Source organism: Dipteris shenzhenensis, chromosome 19 (genome assembly GCF_047967505.1).
Source record: "Dipteris shenzhenensis isolate YYH24624 ecotype China chromosome 19, Dip_SZ_1.0, whole genome shotgun sequence".
Taxonomy (NCBI): Eukaryota; Viridiplantae; Streptophyta; class Polypodiopsida; order Gleicheniales; family Dipteridaceae; genus Dipteris; species Dipteris shenzhenensis.
This window is the reverse complement of record NC_141614.1, coordinates 44,008,556-44,034,945: the sequence shown is the minus strand read 5'-3', so window position 1 is coordinate 44,034,945 and position 26,390 is coordinate 44,008,556. Positions and strand designations below refer to the sequence as shown.

The following is a 26,390-nucleotide window of genomic DNA, read 5'->3' as shown; positions in this document are numbered from 1 at the left end:
CGTGCTTGTGAGCGGATGGAGAGCGGATGGACCCAATACTTGGACAAAGTATGCGAGCCATCGGTCTAGAATAGGTGAGCCTTGAGATGATTATAGAATCTAGATTCAAGATTGGCAATTTAGCTGCTATCTGCTAGCATGTGACATGGCTTGCAACTTGCAAGTTTATATGATGATTTATCTAATTGTTTTTGTATTGCAAATTGCAATAGAATTGAAGAGGATATAGTGGAGTTCCGCAATGACATGGATCATTTCTCCCGTGCAATTACTTGGTGGGAGAAATTTGAGATTCTAAATCCCTCATTGCAGACCCTAATCCTCTCACAAGATTGCACATTAGGTCCACCTGAGAGGATATGGAGTATATGTGCAAACATGCACACCAGGAAGAGAAACAAGTAAGTTCTTAAGCGCTTTAAGCTTAGTAGATTCTAAGTTATAACTTATATTTTAGAAAATAGCTTCAGCCTTCAATTCACTTCTCTGTCCTTTATAAATTATGTCAGGCTCAGCATGGAGCAGCTCAACAGATTGGTGTATGTAAATGCCAACCTACGTCTGCTGGAGACATATAGGTCTGCAAATGGTACTGGTAGCCTCTGAAACAAGTTAATCCCGACAAGATAAAGCTAAAATCTGTCGATATGTCTATCATCTAAAAAAGTCGAGAGAACGACGATGTCTATTACTTCCTCCAACAGGATACACTTCAATTCCGACATCAGACACACTCACAGGCTCGAGCTCGTGCACTGCAAGTACTAGTTGCAGCTACTAGAGAGGATACAAAGACACCTGCCACGGCATCGGGATCATCACAGGCTCCTCAGCTTTGCGGTTATCAACGTCGAGCACGAGCCTCACGTGGGACCACATGTACATGTTCCTGCATCCTCATCTCGAGGACGTCAAGATAGAGATGAGGCACAAAAGAAGGAGGCGGCATTGGCAAACACCACAAGCACAAACTCAGATCAGTTGCAAGCCACAGGTTGTTTCGAGGGTGATACTTTCTCTTCCTCTCTAGAGGATAGTGAGGAGGCAACAAATCTTGGAGAGGAGCCATAGCCCTGGCTCTAAAGGCTAGACAGTAGAGTGTAGGATGTTATGGTTTATCTGTAGGTTGTATAGCTACCTTGTAGCCTACCGCCTGTATGCCTTCGAGGCTTGGACCATGGGTTCATGGATGATGGAATCTGGATTCTGGATTATGTATACATATATATAGTTATCTGGTTATCATTTGACATTATGACATCAAACATCTTACATGTATACAGTATCATTCTGGATTATGTATACAGTTATCTGGTTATCATTTGACATTATGACATCAAACATCTTACATGTATTACATTTTGTTATCTTTTGTATCGAATCTTGATTGACGAAGACTGACACTGGCCATACTAATTTTAAGTTGAATGAATGATGATTAAATTTGAAGGCTATGCTTAAAAGTTACTACTTCTGTAGGGTGTAGGCTTGTGACCACTGACTTGTCCAATGTCACTACAAACTTGTAGGCTACTCAGTGCCACTAGGTGACCTATCATCCGTAGGCTTGTGACTTGTCACTTGGGTCCTATAGACCGTATGCTCGCAGCTCCTGGTTGTTAGCCTGTTCAATGTTGTCTCTTGAATTTTTAGAGTGCCCACTGTGTATGTGTGTATCTGAGATATGTGTGCACTGTGTTTATGTATAATGTGTGTGTATGTGTGTGTGTGTGTGTGTGTGTGTATGCTTAAATTTGAAGGCTATGCTTAAAAGTTACTACTTCTGTAGGGTGTAGGCTTGTGACCACTGACTTGTCTAATGTCACTACAAACTTGTAGGCTACTCAGTGCCACTAGGTGACCTATCATCCGTAGGCTTGTGACTTGTCACTTGGGTCCTATAGACCGTATGCTCGCAGCTCCTGGTTGTTAGCCTGTTCAATGTTGTCTCTTGAATTTTTAGAGTGCCCACTGTGTATGTGTGTATCTGAGATATGTGTGCACTGTGTTTATGTATAATGTGTGTGTGTGTGTGTGTGTGTGTGTGTGTGTGTGTGCACGCCTGACAGATGATATGCCGTTTTTTGGTCATCGCCTGCTCCATGTTAATAGTGCCTATTTGCTTCATCAACAATTTCAGAACATGGTGAGAGTGGCTGTCCGTCCCCTCCTCTTACATGCTCATGGATTTTGCTTGGATCAGTCTTGCTCATCGCTTACAGGCTGTTATTCAAGACTATGGACGGAGTTACATGGGAAACCTTAGGCTTAAGATAAAATGGGCTCAATCTCACAAGCAGCAAATGGATGCAATCAGTTCTCATAGGCAGCTTACTTCTTCTGAACAGGATTCTTGTGCTTATGCGGTTCATATCATCCACCAAAATGATCTTCGCAAATTAAAGAAGTGGCAAATCCGAGCTCGTATGAAACCCCTTTTGGATAAGGGCTGCTCCTCCAAAGCGGTTCATATCATCCACCAAAATGATCTTCGCAAATTAAAGAAGTGGCAAATCCGAGCTCGTATGAAACCCCTTTTGGATAAGGGCTGCTCCTCCAAAGCCTTTTTTAAAAGTCTCCATGCGGATAGGCGAAAGGAGGATATTTGCAGGATCAAGAAAGATGATGGCACCTGGACCACTTCCAAATCAGACTTGGAATTGCAATGTTCTAGTCATTTCCAGCATCTCCTTTCTTTTCAGCGTGATCATTTGAAGCAAGTAAATGCAGCCAGGTCTCAATTGCTTATGCATGTTCAGCCCATATTATCTCGGGAACAGGTCCATGCATTGGAGCAGCCTTTTATGCTTAGTGAACTGGAAGATGCTTTGAGTCATCTACGCAAAAGCAGCTCCCCTGGTTGGGATGCACTGACTGTTGAATTCTTCCGTGCATTTTGGGGTGATCTCAAGAACACTCTCCTTCTAATGATCAATCATGCTTGGGCAGAACAATCTCTTCCTCCATCCTGGAAACATGGCCTAGTAAAATTGATTCCCAAAAAAAGGTTGTGTGAGACGATGGCTGATTGGCGGCCTATATCTCTCATGCCTGTCATTTACAAACTCATTGCTAAAATGATTGTCCTTAGGGTTCGCTTCCTTTTGCAAGCAGGACTTCATCCTAGGCAGTATGGGTTTGTCCCCAGAAGGCAGATCACTGACAATATCTCCAATGCCTTGCTTGCGATTGAGTATGCCAAATATTCTAAACAAGATGTTCTCATTCTGCAAGTAGACATTGCGAAAGCTTTTGATACTGTCCATTGGGATTTCATCTCTCAAACTATGCATAAATTGGGATTTGGCCCTCGGCTCGTCCACATCATTTACTGGCTTTATTCTCACGCCACGGCACAGTGCTTGCTTGGTGGTGGGTTGTCAAGAACCTGGACTATGACTCGCTCAGTGAGACAGGGTTGCCCTCTTAGTTCCTTACTGTATGCCATTGCTACCCATTCGTTACTCTTGCATATGGACTATCTGGCAGATACAGGACAGCTTCATGGCTTGCAAATTCCAGGGGCACAGTCATTTCTTGCACAGGCCTATGCTGATGATTCATACTTCATGCCAAGGAATTCTCAAAGTGATCTTTCTCGCTTGATGCATACACTGAATGACTTTGGCATAGCTGCTGGACTGCATATCAATTTTCAGAAATCAAAACTTCTAGCTCTGAAAGAAGCTGATTGGCATGCACTTCTTTGGCCAGGCCACATTATCTCTTCCCTTACTATTGTCAGACATCTAGGATACCCCATTGGCTGGAATATTACTCCGCAACAACAGCTCAAATGGGTGCTTCAAAAGATCAACAAGAAGCTGGAATACTGGCATTTGTCCACTTGGCCTCTACATGTTCGACTCCGGATAGTACAGTCCATCATTATGGCATATGTGCAATTTTATTTGCCTCTTCTTCCTTGGTCTTTCAAGCATTTGGCTTCCTACATGTCCCAAGCTATGGAGATATTTTGGAAAAGCAAATCTCATGAAAAAGCTTTGCGACTACTACCTATGCAGTCTATTTGTTCACCCAAGACTCATGGGGGGCTGAATATTCTCAATCTCCAGGTTCATATGTTGGCAAGAAAGAGCACTATGATTGCTGATTTTTTTCAGCAAAAACAACCATGGGCTATTATGTTAGCAGCTATGTGTGGAAACATGGCTTCCCATGCATATGGGCATTGGATTACAGATCACTGGGAAGCAGTTTTGTCTTCCTTTCAGGGGAAAATTCCTGGTTGCCCTGTTTCTACTGCTTTTATTCATGATTGGAAGAGAATTCTTTCATATGCAAAATGGACAGGTGCTTCCTCTCATCATGGTAATTCTTTTTGATTGGAAAGCATCCATTGGAGCAAGGTGTTTGCATCGCCTCTCGCTTTACAGGCACCTATTAAAGCATACAATCTCATGAAATTGGGCATAAGATTTGTTGGTGATGTTGTGGATCAACAAGGCTATATACTTTCATTTCCACAAGCTTGCAGGACATTCTCCTTGGGTCTGCATCATAGATCCATTTGGAGAACACTTTCCACTATGTTGCAGCCATTTGTTCCGGTTCCTCCACTGTTTGCACAGGACAGATTAATGGACTGGAATTTGACTTTCATACCTCCTGCTACCCATACGCTCTCAATACACAATCTGACCTCCTCAAAGGTTTACAGATTTCTTCTTCCACAGCCATGGATTGACAAGCATGCCAACACTCTTTGGAATTTGGATAGGCCTTTATCTTGGTGGCAATCCCGACTCATGAAAATCTGGAAAGCCAAATTGCCATTGAAACAGAGGCTTTTCTTTTGGAGATGTATAGTGGGAGCCTTTTCCATTGGGGTGAAATTGGCAGCACGCCGCATTGCTTCTCCTTTTTGCCCCCGTTGCTTTCATCCCTGCGAGACAGTTCCTCACCTATTATGGTTTTGCTTGCACTCTCGCACATTGATCACTCATGTCTCTCATTTACTGCGGCTTCGGTTCCCTTCTATCAGATTTGGGAAACTTTTCTGGATGTTTGGATGCCTCTCATCTCAGATGTCTCCATTACTCCTTTTCTTTCACTGGACTCGCTTTTGGGTATTATGGACCATTTGGACACAGAGACTGCATTCTAGGATGGGTCAACAGTTTCCTCAGGCATATATTTTCTTCAGAATGTCCCTCAAGCAATCCTTACATGACAGTCTTGCTGCAAGGGGTTTGGATGCTACTAGCCTTGAAGTGTTCTCTACTTGTTTTTGAGTTCTTCTATTGGGCTCTCTTTCGGAGTTCATTGCTAGTGTGTGGGAGACTTCCCATATTGTAAATTTATGAGGATATAAATACACTGGATTTTACCAAAAAAGTGTGTGTACATAAATATATATGTATGTATATATGTATGTATATGTATGTGTGTGTGTGTGTGTGTGTGTGTGTGGTGTACATACATACATACATACATATATATGTATAAATGTGTATATATATATGTGTGTGTGTGTGTCTTGTGCCCAAAAAACATATGTGTGACCATATGTAAGATTGGAGGCCTATTACTTTGATGCCAGTAGTTTATAAACTCATTGCCAAAATGATTGTGTATAGGCTTCACGAGATACTCAATGTGGGCCTTCATCCTCATCAGTATGGGTTTGTGCCGCGAAGACAAATCCATGACAATATCTCCAATGCATTGACTGCAATTGAATATGCTAAGTACTCGCATCAAGATGCACTAGACATTTGACACTGTTCAATGGGATTTTATCTCTCAAATCATGACAAAGTTGGGCTTTGGTCCCAAGATAGCAAATGCAGGTTATTGGCTTTGTTCTGGCTGTACTTCTCAATGTGTCCTTGGGGGTCATCTATCTCAGTCATGGACATTGGGTAGATCAGTTAGACAGGGCTGCCCTCTTAGTGCTCTCTTTTATGCCATTGCGACCCATCCCCTCTTGATGTATCTTGATCATCTTACAAACACAGGACAAATGACAAGTCTTAAAATCCCTAGGGCTGCATCTTTTTTGGCACCAGCATATGCTGATGATTCCTTCTTTATGCCACAGAATTCTCCCCGGGAAGTTCACATGCTTATGACCACACTATCATTGTATGGATTGGCAGCGGGATTGCATGTCAATTTTGACAAATCTAAATTGCTTCCCTTGAAACAATGTGACTGGCATTCTATTCTCTGGCCAGGCCAGGTGGTGCATTCCAAAGATGTAGTCAGGCATTTGGGATATCCTATAGGATGGCATATCACCAGGAAGCAGCAGTTAAAATGGATCTTCCAAAGACTTCAACATAAACTGGAATATTGGAAAATTTCTACTTGGCCACTTCATGTCAGGCTCTAAATAGTACAGTCCATTGTAATGTCCTATGTCCAGTTCTTTTTGCCTTTGCTACATTGGTCCTCCAGAGATATTTCAGCCTTTATGTCTCAAGCTATGGAGCTGTTATGGAGGACAAAAACTGCTCTGAAAGCATTGAGACTGATGAAGATGGAAATGGTGTGCTCTCCTAGGATGCATGGTGGACTTAATGTTCTCAATATAAGATATCATGTACTTGCAAGAAAGGCGACTATGCTTCATACTTTTTTCCGTCAACAACAGCCATGGACTTGTATGATAGCATCCATGTGTGTCAACATGAGGACATCTGCTTACGGCCATTGGACTACTGACGATTGGGAGGTTGTCATTGGGAGATCTGTAGGGAAGATACGTGGCTGTCCTTTCTCTACTGCTCTGATACTTGACTGGAAACAAGTACTTTCTAAGGTCAAATGGGCTCCCAATAATTGCTCGGGGATAAACTCAATGAGGCAAGAAAGTATTCATTGGAGTGACATCTTTGACATTCCACTTGCTTTACAGGAACCTGTTCGGGCATATAACCTCATGAAATTGGGAATTAGATACATAAATGATGTGGTAGATGATCAGGGCTATGTTTTATCTTTTCCTCGGGCCACTGCTTCCTATGCATTGGGAATGCATCATTGGTCGATATGGAAGAAAACTGCTGATTTATTACATCCTCTTCTACCTGTTCCTCCTGTGGCTGGCATAGACATGCTTATGGATTGGCAATTGCAACCCTCTGCTACATGCTCTCATCCTGTTTCTCTGCCCGCCTTGACCTCCATCAAAGCCTACAGGCTTCTTCAACCTGCTCCATGGATTCAGCAATATGCTAATACTCTGTGGCATATCGGGAAGCCCCTCTCATGGTGGCGGAAGAATCTCCGGATATTATGAAAGTGTAAAATGCCTTTGAAACAAAGACTTTTTCTTTGGAGATGCATGACCGGCACATTGTCAGTGGGAATCACACTTGCCAAACGTCACATTGCACCATCCACATGTTTACGATGTCAGGCTCCTTCAGAGACTGTCCCTCATTTGCTTTGGCACTGCCCGTGTTCTCGGAACCTCCTTGGGAGAATTTCAGATCATCTTTGGCTCCGTTTCCCGAGTCACAGATTTGGGAAACATTTTTGGTTATTTGGCAGATTTATGAGGTCTTTGTCTCAATACTCACTATTTCTCTTATGGGCGAGATATTGGGCTCTTTGGACAATCTGGAGTGAGCATAATTTGGCATATTTGGGTCGGCAGATTCACAAGTCATATGAATCTTTCCAAGCCTCATTGCGGCAATCCTTATATGATGCTTGCCATGAGGGTGATATACATGCTTCTTGCATAGAGCTTTTCTTTTTATGTTTCTGATCTTTGGGATACTCTCCATTTTGGAGACTTCCCATCTTGTAAATTTATGAGAATATAAATACACTGCACTGGATTTTTCTATAAAAAAAAAGTGTGTGTGTGTGTGTGTGTCCTTGCTCTCATTCGTCAGGAGCTTCGAGCGAGATTTCCTACTGTTACTTTTGGCAGATTCTTCTGGTTATTTGGTTTTCATCCCGCTAGACAGGGTTTTGATTTATTTTTTGTTTTGCGCTACTGGGCACTTTGGACTCTATGGATGGACAGAAATCATAGACTTTTCTATCTTTTGTTTTTTTCAAAAGATCTCTGCAGCAATCGTTTCATGATTGTTTTCAGACTTATTTGATTGATCATGATATATATGACTTATACTGAGATTTTCGGTTGAGTAGTAGTTACTCCGCTTTTGGAGTACCTATGAATGTAATTATTTCACAACAATAAAATATTTTCTCACAAAAAAAAACAAGTATGTATGTATATATATATATATATACATACATACATACATACATACATACATGTATGTATGTATGTATGTATACACACACTTTTTTTTTTTTTGGGGTAAAACCACAGCTTAAATTATCAAAGACTATGTAATACAGAAGGTGAACTCCGTGATGGAGTCAACCTTTGAAAGTCAAAAGCAGTGGAAAAAAACATCCAAGACCAAAGTATCCAGATCTCCCTGTTGAATACAATCATAGAGTGACTGACGAAGGGATCCTCGAAAGAAATAAAATGGATCAAAGGAACCAGAGCCAAATGATAGATGAGTCCTCTGCAACCAAATGTATGTATACACACACACACACACATATATATACGTAAAATACAGATTTATAGACGTTTCTAGACAAAACGCCTGTTAAATTCTAGAAACGTTTCTCTACATGTGCAAGGGGCTCTTGGAAGGCGGTTGAAGAAATGTTGCTGCCGCAACATTTCTTCCAAATTTGATGCCCTGGTATGCTCCGAAATGCACACAGCCCTTGAAGAATGCAGAGGGCGGCCTCCACGCACCACTTGCAGGGGCTGGTAATACTCAGAGGTGAAGGTTATGGCGCTGCAACTGCTTGGGAGTGGCTGACTTTGCTGTAGAGACCCAAACAGAGGCAGAAAATAGCTCCTGAACAGTCCGGTTGGAGGCGGCTATGAAGAGGCAGGCTATGGAGAAGCTAACTGCGCACAAAGGAGGGTAGATGGGCTGCAGGACATGTTAAATTACACAGCGCAGCGGAACAGAAACTGAACAAAGAATAGAGAGTACACAGCAAACTGGAGATGAACAAAATTGTCTTTCAATACTGATGTAGTACAGATGATGGCTCCATCCACCCGTGCGCTCCCACAGTGGAGCTTAGATGGCGATCTAGACAGATACTAGGTGAAGAGCTACAAGCTGGAAGATCTCTGTTGGAAGATCTGATCTGGTACAATGGACTGGGAAGGTCGCCTTTTTATAGCTATGAGGGCGGTAGTCGGATCAACGTAGTCGGTGGAGCCAACCAGTCAACGTAGTCGGTGGAGCCAACTAGTCGTCCATGGAATATTTAGGGAATATCCCCTATATCGTTGCCTCGGGGGCTCTCGTCCCCAAACCCCCATCAAAGGGACCGCTGGCCCCCACACCCCAGCGAGAGCAAGGGGCTGCCACACAATCACCTTTCTACCATCAACGGTCTCATTGATAGACCTCATCTGACATGCAAGTCAGGATCCATCCAGTGTCCCGGGCTCACACATGACTTCTCCTCATATGGGGGCCTTACAACTTGAGCACCTTGGACCACTCGTGGTTACCAAAAGGGTGGGGCATTGACCATATCTAAGAGGATAGAGGCGAAATGAAGCTGGGCTGAGGCGAAAAAGAGCAGGGCTGAGGCGGGCTGCAGAAAGAAAGGCTAGAGCAAAATTAGGGTTTGGGTTAGGGTTAGGTCTAGGATGGCGTGGCAGCTATGGCAGGGTGAACATGCTCTTATACCATGTTAGAAACATGGTGTGACGGAGAGAGAGAGAGAGAGATAGGCTAGGGAGTGGAGAAGTGATACTCAAACGAAGACACAATGAAAGCTTTCATTCATTCATCAAGTATGACATGACAAGTGAAGTACAAGCCTTATATAGGCTACTCACTCACACTAGCACCAAGTGCATATGGGATGAGGCCCCTAGTGACACGTGGCACTCACACATGACTCACACACATGAACTAGTAGTACACACCAACACATCACATCACCACACTCTTTGGCTATGATATCTCCAACATACCCGACTAGTTGCTCCAGTCTGCCGACCTGACTGCTTCGATGCTCTGACAGTCTGCTGCTCACCACTGCTACTCTCCAGTTCTGCTAGCTCCACTGATCCGCTATAGGCTGCTGCTGCTGCCCAGTTCCAAGGCCTATGACTAGCCCCAGCCAGCAGCTGCACATGATGCAGCCATGTACCTACTCCAACCTGCTTCCATGAACCCATACAGCACTGCTCTACTCCGCAGGACCTGCTGTAGCAACCCTGCTCACTGCAGACTCAATATCTTCTCAGATCTGTCCCTGTGACAGTCCACGTGGACTCTGTCCAATGCTGATGGTCTAACCCCCCCATGTCATCCTCATCCAGGGGCTAACAGGTGGGGAGTGACCCCTCAAATATCAACAATAAGCTGGGTTCTCTGAAAATAGGCTGGTTGACAGCCAGTGGTTTTCCCTTGATTTTCTTCCACAAACAGCGCCACTTGGACTGCTGATTTGTATGGTTGTTTCTTCTTTCAAGCATTAATAATAAGTTATTTTCTCTTAGTGGGTAAAATAACTCAGTCTCAAGGCAATTCAACATCTCTGGAGAATATATGCAAGCTCGTCCTTTCTCCCCATATGGGGGAGCTTCCTTCATCAGAAGCATGGCCGGATATTGCACGATACCTTTGAGGCAAACAACATTGATAGAGCTTTGCGACTCAAAGGATAGCTTTACTCTTTGAGAAGAGGGGGATGCAATCTCAACACATCTCACCAAACTCAAAGAAAATCAATAAGCAAGTGGCAGCCATTTATGAGAAAACAGAGGACAAGGATTCTTAGGCCAATTAGTTTGAACTTTCTGGTACCAGTACAAAGGGTTCACCCCTAGTTTCAACATGGCAGCTCATGTCAAGATGCCTACCATGCAAGAGACGCTTGGCTTGCTCTATCAAGAAGAACAATTGATGTAACACATCGATGAAGGTCATAGAGTAACACATGGATGAAGGTCATAGAAATGACCTAGCTTTTACAGCCCATAATTGTGGCAAGGGCAAAGGAAAATTAACTAAAATTATTTTTCTACTTATAACTTAATGCAGCGAGAGGCGAGGGCGGCGATGCAAATGCCAACCACATGTGGCAACACATTAATGACATTTTTGTTAATCAGACAAAGGATGCTAAAGGCTTGCTCCCTTAAATCATGTCAGACTCCTACGACCATTTTGCATTATGAGGGAGAGTTTTTGGGCTCTGCCCACACCGTTTCGATAATGCACTTATAGCAGTAGCCAAGAAATATTCAAGATCACTTTTATAGCCAGAGGCTTATTACTGATTGCTGTACAACTTAGGCTGTAGTAAGCTCAATTGCCATTAGTATGCAATGTGCTGTTTTTCTTCATCCAGGGTACACTGGTACTTGTGCCAGCTTCTCTGGTCACCCTTCTCATTAACCTGTCTGTAAGTCCGCCCCCTTGGGCGGAGGAAAAACAGATAAAACACAAGTCACTAGAAAATAATCAGTTAAACCTTTATAAAGTCTGGATTTTCTACATATCAATCCAATCTTTATGAGTACAAAGCTTGCCCAAGGTTACAATTTCATTCAAATACTCTACAGAAAAGACTACCAAGTATCAGCAGGCCGTGTACACCATACACTTTTGTGAAAGCACAACTTTGTAAGGTTTTGTCCATCTTTTCAGCAATATATATTTACTATTTCTACTCTCATGAGCATAGTTCAAGAACTATCTGCATCATCTTTATTTGCTTGTGTACATAATAAGGAAAGTAGTGAGATTTGAGATAGTACTAGGTGATTTCTGGGCAAACGCTTACACTGCTTGCGGGAGTGTTTGTCAAAGTCCAGTGGAATATGTGAATAGAGAATAGAGAGCAGATCTGCAAACTTAGACAGCAAAGAAATGCAAAACAAAGAGATGAAACTACGCAGGGAATATCAGGGAAAAACTCTACTGAGTAGTTGGGAAATCTCTAGAAACAAATATAAGTCCAAGGTAGGACTGCATCGCTGGTGGAACTGGAGTATGTGATAACTGCACCTCAAGATTGCCAGTACAACTCCCAAAACAACCTAGAACCATGGCCCCAAATGACCTAATTTATTGTGGTGGGGGGACTAGTAGAGGATTTATTGCCCAGGTTCGTAGACCTAGCCGTTTGTGGTCAGATTAACCCGACTTGGTCAGGTTGGTTGACCCTACCCTGGTTAGGGTCTCAAACTGGTGTGAAACTTGCCTCCTAGATTGGCCTCAATCTGGCCTCAAACCCGGCCATACTTACCCAACGGTTGACCCTGGCAATGTGCCCTGGCCAAACTGCCAACTAATCGGCAGAAGTAGACCGAGAAAAAACCGAATATTACTACTCTCTATACATGGACACGCCTACATAGAAGCCCTCTCTCCCTACTTGACAGACAAGAGATGCTAACATTGATATCGGACCAACTCCAGGGAGTTGGAGTATCTATAGAGCAATGGAAGAAGCTTTGTGTCCTCCATCTAACTCGCCTCCTCACCAAATAGCCGTCGTAGCCACACTATGCCGGTTGCAGCTCCACAACTAGATTGTTCTCAGCCTTCGTAGATGACAAGGCTGGCTTCTTCTTGCTGCTCCATGAGATTGCTTCGGGACCAAGGATACACGTGTCCTCCGTTGCCAATCTTCTTGTGACTTGATCGCCTCCCCGGTCAGAGTCAATCATAGATTGAGTCTTCACTCCACAAGTCAATTAGATGAGTATCCGTAAGTGAAGAAGCTCACGTTTGTAGATCCAGTCATCAACTTCTCCTTCTTGATACTACTCGGACTGTTGTAATGTCCCTAATGCCCCCTGGCTCTTCCTCAAACTCCATGTGCTTGCCAATCTTACACACTTCATATGCTGACAAATAGGTGTTAATCAAGAGCTAGATTATGAGGTATGCCTCCCTCCTCTGCTATTGGAAATTATCTTCAACCTACTGTCATGTTCAAATGGTACAGTGGAATTATCACCAATGGAAACGTCTCTTGACCACCACCGAAGTCCTGGATCTCCTCACGAGAATGTGTCATGTGCCTAGGAGCACCACTGTCCACAATCCAATCGGAAGACTCACCACTGGTGTAACTTGTCCTCTCTGAACTTGAAGAAGATGGAACTCTTGTGTCCTCGATCTCCAAATGTACAATTGCTGGGGTTGTCGCAGCTATTGCTGATGAACCGATATCTTTCTTGTGACTTCGCAAAGGGCGCTTTCCCCAATAGTGACCATTCTTGAAGAGATCTCCTTTCCTGCTTGAAGCTCCTCGTGTTGAAGAGCTCATTGGGGAGACCCTATTGTAGAGAGACGCCAAATGCTCCCAAATACTTCTATGCTTAACATGGTTTATCACTTGGGGGTGCAATTCAAGAAGATAAAGGAAAGGACTTGGGCATTGACTCGATCCCGCAACTGCCAAAGTGTCCCGCTCCTTTCGCTCCATGATGCTCCTCTAGATCTGGCCTCTTAACTCCAATAAGAATAAAATCAGCAAGGTCATATGATTGCAATATTGACTCCATCAGCACTCTCCACACTTTGTAATTATTTTCGTCCAACTAACAGTACGTTGGATAAACTGGGGATCTTCACTACATACTCAATCTCATGTAGACTTGCCATCTCAAGGGTGCAAGCTTGCTCTTGCAAAAACCTTAATAAAGGGAAAAAGTGCCCCTAGCCCCTTATTAAATAACATTGGCCATTGCCTTAGGAAATATAAATATTTTGAACACTCGTTTCATTGACAATCTCACAATGTATAAGGTAAACATCAATCACCAATTGGATAAACGTTCAAAGCTTTGGGAAAAGCCTCAAACTTTGAACGAGGTAATGTGTTGGTGAAAGTATCCGCCACATTCTACTCTGTAGGGTAGAAGACCAAGCTGATATCTTGTGCATGTATTCTGTCCTTAACATTGTGATAATGAATTTCAATGTGTTTCGTACGAGCATGAAACATAGGATTCCGTGCCACAGCAATGGACTCTGAGAATTGGAGTAGGCTCCTCCAAAGAAGACCGGCCAACAAACACCTCAGCCAAATACACTTGATTGTGGTTGTGAAGGCTGCCCTATACTCAATCTCGGAGGATGAGGTAGCCACCGTAGATTGTTTCTTTACTTAACCAAGAAATGCACAAGTGTCCAAGAAAGAAACAACTTCCATTGGTTGACTCCTGAGTATCAAAGTCCCCAGCCCAATCCGAATTGCTGTTAGCATGTAAATGAAAGTCACCCCCCTAGGAAAGAGCAGTTATGTGCACCTGTTCTTGTATTCTTCCTGATTGATTGGAATTTGAAATTGATGCGTCAGTTGTTGTAAACTTGCCACGAAGTGCATACCATACTATTCGGGCTGTTCAAGGGCTGGCTGATTTGAGCTGCATGGAGAGCTCTTGTGTCACCACAAACTGTGCGCTTCGAATTTGGAGCATGTTTTACCAGTGAAACTTTTTCTACTTGTTGTAGAGCAACTACTTCCCTGTTTCATTCTTCTTCAATGTGAACCAGTAATTAACATTGTAAAATCCCTCTAACTTCTTTTTCAAGAAGTCTGCCCAGTCTTTCCTGCTGAAGTCATCTATGAAGGTTAGGAAGTATTATGCACGTCCAACTGATGGATATGGGCATGGATTGGCCATTTAAGGACTCCATTGGCTGTTGCGTGGCTTGCTTGCCCATCATGCAAGAAGTACATATATCTCGTGAGGAGTGGATTGCGGTTAGTCCATCTTACCAATCCATTCTTTTTCATGTTACACAATATATCTATATGTAAATATCTTTACCTCCCATGGTACAAATTATTGGATGGCGCTCTTAATGCAGCCATAGTGTAAAGATCGTCCTTTGACACTTCTTTGCATTTTGTTTTCTATATTTATCAAGGATCCTTTTGATGACCAAACTCTACCTCATTGCATTCTTAATAATAGCATTGAAAAGAGAAGCTTCTTGTAGAGTGTAGGAACAAGAAGTAAATCAGATAATACCTTTTGACATGGCGATGAAAGGCACATTACGGCTCCCACTTTGGTTTGTTAGTCTTTTGTCAAGCTCACTATTGTGAATGAAGCATACATCTTCTAATTCTTATACCAATTTTGCAATGGTGGGTATTTGCTCAATGATGAGGAAATACCCATTGTTGGTTTTGGTCATGTCCATAGGCTTCTCTTTGTTGTCCTTGTTAGCTTCGTTGTTCTTGTATTCCTTGGAGTAGTGTCCCCTTTTGTTGCAAAAGAAACACTGTGTGTTGGTTTTGGTCATGTCCATAGGCTTCTCTTTGTTGTCCTTGTTAGCTTCGTTGTTCTTGTATTCCTTGGAGTAGTGTCCCCTTTTGTTGCAAAAGAAACACTGTCTTCTTCTTCTTTGTCTTCTTTAATATTAAGACCCTTGTTCTTGCCCATCTCTTTTTAATGGAGAATCGAGATCCTTACTTGCCTTTTCCCTTGCCTCGGCATTGAAATCTATGTCAATAGCTTTTGTGCCATCATACATCTTTGTCCATTGCTATTCTTCTAAGACCATGGCTTTGAGCTGCTCAAAAGTAATTTGGTTTCATCTATCACAAAGCCTTGGTAGCTTCAGGGTAGTGAAAAATCGCCACTAAGGTCTAACCGTAAACACAGTTCAAACATGATCAATAAAACCAAATAAAGATCAATAGGTGACTTATTTCCCACCACCGAACATATAGCCTAGAGATCAGACTCCCACAAGGCTATGCCTATAGCTTCGGTCGGCCATATAAATGACAGGAGTTGAGGCTCGTGATCTAAACTAGACCTATGAGTAGTGTCAACACACTGAAGCCATCCCAATAGCCTTGGCCACTCCTGCTTTCTAGAAAGTGTGCTGGCTAATAAAGCCAATTGGCCCCATACTATTTTTCTAAGTCCTCTAGGACCACGTTAGCTTGCTTCCCTTAATCTGACGACCCCTTAACACTAGTCCACATGGAGAGCTCCCAAAGTTAGAATTAGAAGCAGACTCTAGGCCTTTCCGAGCGCAGTTTCTACAGAGTACGAGAGTGAGGCCTTTTGTTAATAGTGGAGAGTGATCAGTGGGACAAGGAGGCTTTGGACGGGCTTACTTGGTAGGGGATCATGATTGTGAGACGGCTGGGCAAGAATTGGACTATTGACCTAGATACGGCTCTCTCGGATAGAGAGGGAGCACACTGGTGCCTCTAGTTATGGGAGGGGTGTCCTCTGAGGGACATTCAGTGGGATCTAGGGGAGTGGTTCTGGCCCGCTTGAGTAGGGCACTCTGACAGGGTGGAGGAGGTGGCTTTCTTTTCGTACACAACTCGTATTGGTTGCCATTTGCAGTTGGAGGCAACAGTGTGGACTAACCTCACAAGAGCGATACTGGGTCGAGCAGGAGATTCCCAGAGAGATCATTCCCTGTTTTTGGTCACGTCTTTGGTCTAGCCTGCAACCACCAAAGATTTCCTATTTCTTCTAGATGGTAGCACATGGGGTCTCACCCGTTGGCCCCTACTTGGAGTAGATGAGGGTGGACGGTAGATGCCACTATTGTATAGACGGAGTGATGGAGATGATTCCTTACTGCCTTTGGGAATGCCTGGCAGCACAGAGGGTTTGGTTAGCTTACATGATTGTAACAAGATATGAGGGGTTGCCAAGCTTGTCACCTAAACAAGGGTGGTTCTTGAAAATGATCACTTAATGCCACTGTCCATGTTTGGATTGTGTTTTGGAAGAGGCTTTTAACATATTCTTTTGCCCCTATGGTTGTACGTCTTCATGCAACATGGATCACACACACTTTTTTTTTTGGTAATATCCAGTGCAGTATATTTATATGCTCATAAATTTACATGATGGGAGGTCTCCGAAATGGAGAGTATCCCAAAGATCAGAAACATAAAAAGAAAAGCTCTATGCAAGAAGCATCCATATCACCCTCATGGCAAGCATCATATAAGGATTGCCGCAATGAGGCTCGGAAAGATTTATATGACTTGTGGATCTGCCGACCCAAGTATGCCAAATTATGCTCACTCTAGATTGTCCAAAGAGCCCAATATCGCACCCAAGAGAGAAATAGTGAGTATTGAGACAAAGACTCCATAAATCTACGAAAGAGCCAGAAATGTTTCCCAAATCTGTGACTCGGGAAACGGATCCGAAGATAATCTGAAATTCTCCTGAGGAGGATCCTAGTACATTGGTAGTGCCAAAGCAAATGAAGAACAGTCTTTGAAGGAGCCTGACATCTTTAACATGTGGATGGTGCAATGCGACGTTTAGCAAGTGTGACCCTCACTGACAATGTACCTGTCATACATATCCAAAGAAAAAGTCTTTGCTTCAATGGCATTTTACACTTCCATAACATCCCAAGATTCTTCCGCCACCATGAGAGGGGCTTCCTTATATGCCACAGAGAATTAGCATATTGCTGAATCCATGGAGCAGGCTGCAGAAGCTTATAGGCTTTGATGGAGGTTAAGGCAGGAAGAGGAATAGGATGAGTGCATGTAGCAGAGGGTTGCAATTGCCAATTCGTAAGCCTGTGTCTGTGTCAGCCAATTTTCTTCCATATAGACCTTTGATGCATTCCCAATGCATAGGAAGCAGTGGCCTGAGGAAAAGATAAGATATATCCCTAATCATCTACCACATCGTGTATGTATCTAATTCCCAATTTCATGAGATTGTATGCCTGAACAGGTTCCTGTAAAGCGAGTGGAATGTCAAAGATTGCACTCCAGTGAATACTTTCTTTCCTCATTGAGTTTGTCCCCGAGCAATTATCAGGTGTCCATTTGACCTTAGAAAGTACTTGTTTCCACTCAAGTATCAGGGCAGTATAGAAAGGACAGCCAGGTATCTTTCCTACAAATGTGCTAATGACAACCTCCCAATGATCAGTAGCATAATGACCATAAGCACAAGTTCTCATGTTGACACACATGGATGCTAGCATACAAGTCCATGGCTGTTGTTGGCGGAAAAAAGTATGCAGCATAGTCGCCTTCCTTGCAAGCACATGATATCTTATATTGAGGACATTAAGTCCACCATGCATCTTAGGGGAGCACACCATTTCCATCTTCATCAGTCTCAATGCTTTCACAGCAGTTTTTGTCCTCCATAACATCTCCTTAGCTTGAGACATAAAGGCTGAAATATCCCTGGAGGACCAATGCAGCAAAGGCAAATAGATCTGGACATAGGACATTACAATAGACTGTACTATTCTGAGCCTGACATGAAGAGGCCAAGTAGAAATCTTCCAGTATTCTAGTTTATGTTGAAGTCTTTGGAAGATCCATTTTAGCTGCTGCTTCTTGGTGATATGCCATCCTATGGGATATCCCAAATGCCTGACTACATCTTTGGAATGCACCACCTGACCTGGCCAAAGAATAGAATGCCAATCACATTGTTTCAGGGGAAGCAATTTAGATTTGTCAAAATTGACATGCAATCCCGCTGCCAAGCCATACAATGAAAGAGTGGTCATAAGCATGTGAACTTCCTGGGGAGAATTCTGTGGCATAAAGAAGGAATTATCAGCATATGCTTGTGCTAAAAAAGATGCAGCCCCAGGGATTTTAAGACCAGTCATCTGTCCTGTGTTTGTAAGATGATCAAGATACATCAAAAGGGGATGGGTCGCAATGGCAAAGAAGAGAGCACTAAGAGGGCAACCCTGTCTAACTGATCGACCCAATGTCCATGGCCGAGACAGATGACCCCCAAGAATGCACTGAGGAGTAGAGTCAGAATAAAGCCAGTAAACTACATTTGCTATCTTGGGACGAATGCCCAACTTTGTCATGATTTGAGAGATAAAATCCCATTGAACAGTGTCAAATGCCTTAGCAATATCCACCTGCAATATAAGGACATCTTGATGCGAATACTTAGCATATTCAATTGCAGTGAAGGCATTGGATATATTGTCATGGATTTGTCTTCGCGGCACAAACCCATACTGATGAGGATGAAGTCCCACATCTAGTATCCTGTGAAGCCTATGCACAATCATTTTGGTAATGAGTTTGTAAACTACAGGCATCAAAGTAATAGGCCTCCAATCTGACATATGGTCACACTTATGTTTTTTGGGCACAAGTTTGACTATGCCATGCTTCCAAGAGTGCGGCAACTGATTTTCTTGCCAGGCAACATTGATCATTTGCAAGAGGACTTCTTTCAAATCATTCCATAAAGAAATATAAAATTCCAGCGTAGAGCCATCCCAGCCAGGGGACTTGTATTTGCTGAGGTGGAACAATGCATTATCAAGTTCTGTGTCAGTAAAAGGTCTCTCCAAGGTAGGAGCATCATCCATTTCCACTATTTCAGAAACTTATTGGAGAAATTCAGTCCTAGCATCAGTCCTTTGATTTGATGGGTGACCAGGAGCGGAGAACAATTTCTGGAAACAATTTTGGTATTCATCTTGGAGATTAGAGAAACAGTGCGTCCAAGAGCCATCTAGCTTCCTTACCCTTAGAAATGAGTTTTTCTTTCGAGTAGCATGCAAGCCGTGGAAAAAGGCTTTTGATGAGCGGCCCTTATCCATGAGGGGCTTCATTCTTGCCCTAATTGGCCATTTGTGCAATTTCCTCTAATCATTAACAGTCAATTTAATCTGAGCATGTGAAAGGGAATCATTTTCTGAATCAGAGAGAGGCCTTAATTGAGAAAATTCAGTCAATTGTTGTGCTGTCCTTTTTGCCCATTTAACCTCATTCCTCCATTTAGTCATATGCCAGTTGCCATACTCCCTAATGACATTCTGCATACGAGAGACAAAACTATCCTAAGCATAATCCATGTCCTCCTGGGCATGCAAAGGCAAGGGATGAATTGCAAGTCTGATCATTTGTTGGAAAGAGTGATGTCGGAGATAAGCCTGATTAACATGCAATAATCTACTGGAAAGGGGTGGCAAATCATCCAGAGGCATACCAAGGTGCAAATTCATCCACAATGGGGCATGATCCGACAAGCCCAATGAGAAATCTATAAGGAGATGAGGGCTAAAATCTGCAAAGTGTTGTGGGTAAAACAAATACCATCTGTCAAGCCTTGCCCAGTATGTAGTAAGTGCATTATGATGAAAAGTATATCCAGGCACTGACCCTTGGAGAAGCAGCCATAAATCTTCAGCCTGCATAGAAAGAAGCATGCTATCCCATTTCTGCCTTTCCAATGATAGCATATGAGATCTTGAAGTGGTGTTATCTCTTGGCAGAGGGGAATTATTAAAATCTCCACAGATGAATGCATTGGATCTCCATGGATATCTGCATAAAGAATCCCATAATGAAGCCCTCATGGCAGAGGTCGGGGAGGCATAGACTGATGCAAACTCAAGAATATCACCATTGACACTTTTTATCCTGCATTTCAGATTCTAGGCTGGCTGTTCCAGATGCCCGGAATAGTGCAGCCCACAGTTACACTGAAACGCGTTTCAGAGCCCAGCCAGGCCTGAAACGCCGTTTCAGAGAAGCCTCGTTTCCTGAAACGCGTTTCAGGGTCTGAAACGTTTCAGGACCCTGAAACGGCTGGCTGAAACGTTTCAGCCAGTCTGAAACGCGTTTCAGAGCCCTGAAACGTGCCGTTTCAGACAACACAGGCTGCTAGGTCTCCAAAATCACATTTTTTGTCTTTTTGCTTTTGATTTTGGTCTCCAGGCTCCTTCCACTCCTTCAGCCTCATACTCTCTCCATCCTCAAGGTTTTCCAGCCCTCCTTCAGCCCCATTCACTCCTTTCCTCTCGTTTCTCTCCTGCAGCCTGCTTCAGCCCTCCATGATCATCTACTCCCCTCCCTTGCTGACGTGGCGTTTCCCCGTTTCAGCCCTCCTAGAAATCCAGAAACGTTTCTGTTTCCGTTTTCGTTCCCCGTTTCCGTTTCCGTTTCCGTTTCCGTTCCCCCTAACTATGGTACAGCCACTTGCAGTGATGATACATATGCATTTTTTATTTGTAGTTATGACTCTTCTACGGATGCATCTGCTTTCAGTGTCAATGAAACACTGAACACTTGGTATTTTGACAGCGGTGCATCCAAGCACATCACTTCTAGGAAGTGTCTTTTTACTTCCTTGCATCCACCTCCCGTTGGTAAGAAAGTCACTTGTGCCAACAACTCATCATATTCAGTACGTGGCACAGGAGATGTTGAGCTCACTGCCATTGATGGCTCAATTTTCAGACTTTTAGATGTCTTATATGTGCCTGGTATAACCAAAAATCTTCTTTCAGTGTCCACTCTTAACAGAGCTGGATTTCAGGTCATCTTTGAGAATGACATATGTGTTGTCCGAGACAGGGAAGATGACTATGCCTTAAGGTTATCTGGTACTCTGCTGCGTGGGCTGTTTCAGCTTGATTTTTTTGAGAAAAGAGCAGCCCATGCTCTTGCAGTTTCTACCCCTACAGCTGCCATGCAGAATGCAGAATTATGGCATGCCCGATATGGTCACATGCATTACAACAGCTTGATGACACTTCAGAAGTATTCCATGGTTGATGCATTGCCACCTCTTGAGATACCTCCTCCACATGCCTGTGAAGGGTGCATTTTGGGCAAGATGTATCGATTTCCCTTCAAGAAGGATGGTTCAGTTAAAGCTGTCCGCAAATTACAGCTTATACACAGTGATGTCTGTGGTCCCATGAGGACTCCATCGTTGGGTGGTCATCTCTACTTCGTTACATTTATTGATGATTACTCCAATTTCACTTGGGTTTTTGGGCTGGAACGCAAATCAGAAGTGTTCACGGTGTTTAAACACTTTTCAGCCATGGTTGAAAATGAAACCGGACTCAAGATACAGACATTGCGCACAGATAGAGGTGGGGAATACTTGTCCGCAGAATTTGATGCTTTTTTGAAAGGCAAGGATATTGTGCATCAGCTCACAGTCAGGCTGACCCCTCAGCAAAATGGCAAAGCTGAGAGGAAAAATAGAACTCTCATGGAGATGGACAGATGTATGCTGAAAAGCAAACACATGCCTCACAAATTTTGGCTTGAGGGTTTGATGTGTGCGAATTACATTCTGAATCGGGCTCCCACTAAGGCTTTAAAAACAAAAACTCCTTATGAGGTCTGGAATGATAGAAAGCCTTCAATGGATCACTTCCGAGTCTTTGGATGCCTTGCTTATGCTCATGTGCCAGTTGAATTTAGGCACAAATTGTCAGATAAAGTCATTAAGTGCATATTTGTTAGGTACAGTGTAGAAAGCAAGGGGTACCGTCTGTACAATCCTGCTACACGGAAGATCATAGTCAGTAAAGATGTGATATTTTCTGAAAATTCAGCTCACACTCAGGCTGAATTTCAAATGCCTTCTTCTTTAGAGGATGTCTTTGAGGGGCTGCTACCCATTGCCTTGGGTTCCCCTGTTGATTTTTCTGATGCAAATCAGAATTTACAGCAACCTCCAGATGCTTTAGTTCCGCCACAGGATGTCTTGCCCCCTCCACAGGCAGTGGAATAGGTGGTGCAGCAAGAAATTGCAGACATACATGCAGCAAAAACAGTCCCAAACTGGCTGTTACAGACTCTCAGGGAGAGTAAAATTGATGCTCCATTACGTGGCAGGACTCGCAGTGCAGCAAGGCACATGGAAGGTGCTAATTCAGTGGAATCAGCATATGCAGGTACTCTTCTTGATGAGGAGCCTGCCACATTCGAAGAGGCAAAGGATAATGTGCATTGGATGAATGCCATGCACGAAGAGTTGCAGTCCATTGCAAAAAATCAGACTTGGGATGTTGTAGACTTGCCACCGAGTAAACATGCCATTGGCACACGATGGGTTTTCAAGGTCAAACGGAAGCCAGATGACTCCATTGACAGATATAAGGCAAGGCTAGTTGCTAAAGGCTATGCTCAGAAAAAGGGCATAGATTATGAGGAGACATTCGCTCCTACATCCCGGATGACCACCATCCGATCAATTATTGCAATGGCTGCACATTTTGAGTGGAATGTTCATTAGTTGGACATAAAACAGCCTTCTTAAATGGGGACTTGCTGGAAGAGGTGTATGTCAAACAACCTCTGGGCTTTGAAATTACAGCAAATGCACTTCAAGTATGCAAGCTCAACAAAGCTTTATATGGGCTGAAACAAGCCCCTCGTGCATGGTATGCCAAGATCCATGCCTTTTTGACCAGCAAGGGGCTGCACAATTGTCCTACTGAGAGCACCCTCTACATCAAGATGGATGGGGGGGAAATTTTAGTCATCCTTCTTTATGTCGATGACTTACTACTCACAGGGTCCAATGAAGACAAAATGATTTCAAAGCTGATTTGTAGACCAACTTTGACATGTCAGATTTGGGGCTGCTTCACTTTTATTTGGGGATCCAGTTCTCTCATGAGAGACGTGGCACTATTATGTCTCAGTCCAAGTATGTTCAGAAACTCTTGGACAGATTTAACATGCATGATTGTAAGCCCATAGCCACTCCCATGGAGCCGGGGTTGAAACTCACAATGCATGATGCAGAAGAATTAGTTTCTCAGGTGAGCAGGTACATGCACAGCCCAAAAACTATGCATTGGCAGGCAGTTAAGTGCATCTTCCGTTATTTGCAGGGCACAAAGACTTTGATAATCCTTGTTTGGGGACCAGGGCATAGCATGTACCATCTGCTTCCCGTAAAACAGGGGAGAGTACTCAAGTAGCCTCTGCTTCCCGTAAAACAGGGGAGAGTACTCAAGTAGCCTCTGCTTGCACGAAGCAACAGATAAATGCACCTCATAAAAGCCTATAGATGCAAAATACACTCCCTCTACAAAGCATCCTCCAAGGATGGATTTAATCCACTGCGCGACATCACTGGCCGTTGGGATTCTTCCTGGAAAGAAAATTATAACCGCGGTTTGAGATAACTTCCTGAGAGGATTTCACGAGGGATGGCAATTTCAATTTGTAAGTTACCTCTGGAACTGGTTTGCCCCATTCTTGTCGTGACTGCTGAAAGTCATCCTTAAGGGTGTCAAACACGTACTGAGCTTCCATAGTAAGTTCATCATCTTGTAATGCAGGCTCTGAAGGGCGGCGCTTAGCATCTGCGGGTCCTTCTTTTCAAGCATATGTACAAACATCCAAACGTGAAGCCATGATTGAAATACGACAAGACAAGAAGGACTGTACGAAGAAGTACAGAAACAACAAGCTGCAAACGGTCTTCCTGAAATCTGTATGGAGATGCAGACGATCTTCCTGAAATCTGTACGGAGATGCAGACAGGACTGTGTATGGAGCTGCAGACGGTCTTCCTGAAATCTGTACGGAGATGCATATGGTCTCCCTGAAATCTGTACGGAGATGCAGACGGTCTTCCTGAAATCTGTACGGAGATGCAGACAGGACTGTACGGAGCTGCGAGTAGAAACTGTACGGAGGTACGTCCCCCTAACCTATACAAAATTCGCAACCTAGGTTCGTATGGACGTACGAACAGTGTTGCGAGTGCTGTACGGCAACCGTACAGGTATATGGACAGAAGGGGGAGGCTGTACGAAAACCTTAACAGGGCTGAAAAGCAGAGGTCACTCCTCTTTCTCTCACACACCAACACCACACACACACACACACAGAGTTTTGCATGAGATCCAGGAGGCCCAAAAAGGTAAGAATGCCTGCCTTATATTTTGAGGAAATATTTAAAATTTATTTTCACTGGTTGCACTGGTTCTAAAACTGTGATGGAGATCCATTGGGTCTTTTAAATTAGAAGATAACAAAGTTACTATGGGCACATGCCACAAAGTTACTATGAATCGACAGACCATTGATTTCAAACTCTTTGATTTGTTCAATTTTTAACATTAAAAGTTGTTGTTGCAGGCTTTTACCTCAACTGGTGTCAAGAAAGGAGAGGGTTTCATCGGTGATGTGGTGACTCAATTCAAGAAAAACAATGTTACAACTGACATCAAAGTCAACACAAACTCCAATGTATTTACTCTGACCTCCAGTAAATCTAGAGTCTTTCCATTTGCAACCCTTGGACAATTTATAACTTCTACCAATTGTATTATTGCATGAATATATTAATCATGTCTTTGCTTTTTCGCTGAGGGTGATTAGGAAATCTGTAGGGCTTCACACCGTCAAAATTCTTGCCATGAGCCTGCTGAAGCCAAATCCAACCTTTCTTTTATTCAGATTGCAGTGCTGTTGTGCAATCAAATGCTTCAAACACAAATTTTGTTAAGCCATATGCATGAGTTGAAGGTGCAGCTGAGGTGTTTTATTTTTTGTGAGCATGCAAAAAGCTTTTAAAGAACATCGGTGTGAGTTTTGGCTCATTATGGGTGTTGAACTGGCCATGTTTGAGGTATTCGTCAAGACTGTTTTGCAGAAAAGGCACAACTATCTTGCTCACTTTTTTTCAATTTATGTTTCTTTTTTTTGGAAAGTGGACAATGCTTCATATGTTGTATTCCAAAAAGAAGGGGTCTCAGCCCCATTACTGAAGCAAAGAAGGGACCCCAGGCTCCCAGATTATCTCTGCCAAGTCAGAACATGACATTCGCCATGACTTCACTACTCTCAGAAAACGATTCAAGCAGTCTTTGGCCACTTCATCCTCTTTCCCCCAGTCACAAAGAAGAGGATGCAGCATGCATGCTGCCAGCCTCTAAACTTTCTCCTCTGTCCTCTCCAGGTCAGCACCATTTCCCTCGCCCACCATTTGAGATTTCAGGCATTGTGCAAGGCTGTACCACTGCCTTCATTACCTGTCTCCACATTTTAGCTATCTGACATCCACAGAAAGGGTGCATACTACATTCTTTGGCAACGTGACATAAAGGGCACTAGTGTGTCCATTTCTCCTCCCGGCAAGTCTTTCCTGAGTAGTAACCAATTATCTACAAAGTTCCATAAAGAGAGCCTGAGTTTTGGAACCTTAGCACATTGCCATATCTTCTGAAATATCTTTTGCAAATACTGATCTGTGCATTCAGCTGATCCATCAATGAGGTAAATTTGCCGCTGATATCTTCCTGATGGAAGTTGTTTTGTCTATCAACTCTTTGCATGAACTGTATTGGTTGGATATGTTAATCAGCTCATTGTACCTACTACCACCATTGATGCACTTGATTTAAACCAACTTTTAACATCTGAAATCTCTTCCACTCTGCTTTCCCTTTGTCTGAGGTAGGGGAAAGCAAGGCTATCTCGAAAGGAGGATGGCCAAGAAGAAGGATCTTTAGTTTTGAAGGGGAAGAAGAAGGTGAAGTGCTTCTACTATGACAAGATGGGCCACTGTGTCAAAGAGTGCAGGAAGAAGACAGCTGATAAGAACG

At 43.3% G+C, this 26,390-nt stretch overlaps 1 protein-coding gene across 1 annotated transcript in view; it reads left to right on the top strand.

The window, feature by feature from the left end:
* LOC147890512 (mitochondrial outer membrane protein porin of 36 kDa-like) overlaps positions 1-26,390 on the top strand; it is a 103,222-nt gene that overhangs the window by 57,442 nt on the left and 19,390 nt on the right. Inside the window, exon 4 of the mRNA XM_087390907.1 lies at positions 24,922-25,032. Within this exon, the coding sequence (XP_087247033.1) occupies positions 24,922-25,032 (111 nt within the window). The remainder of the gene's footprint in view (positions 1-24,921; positions 25,033-26,390) is intronic.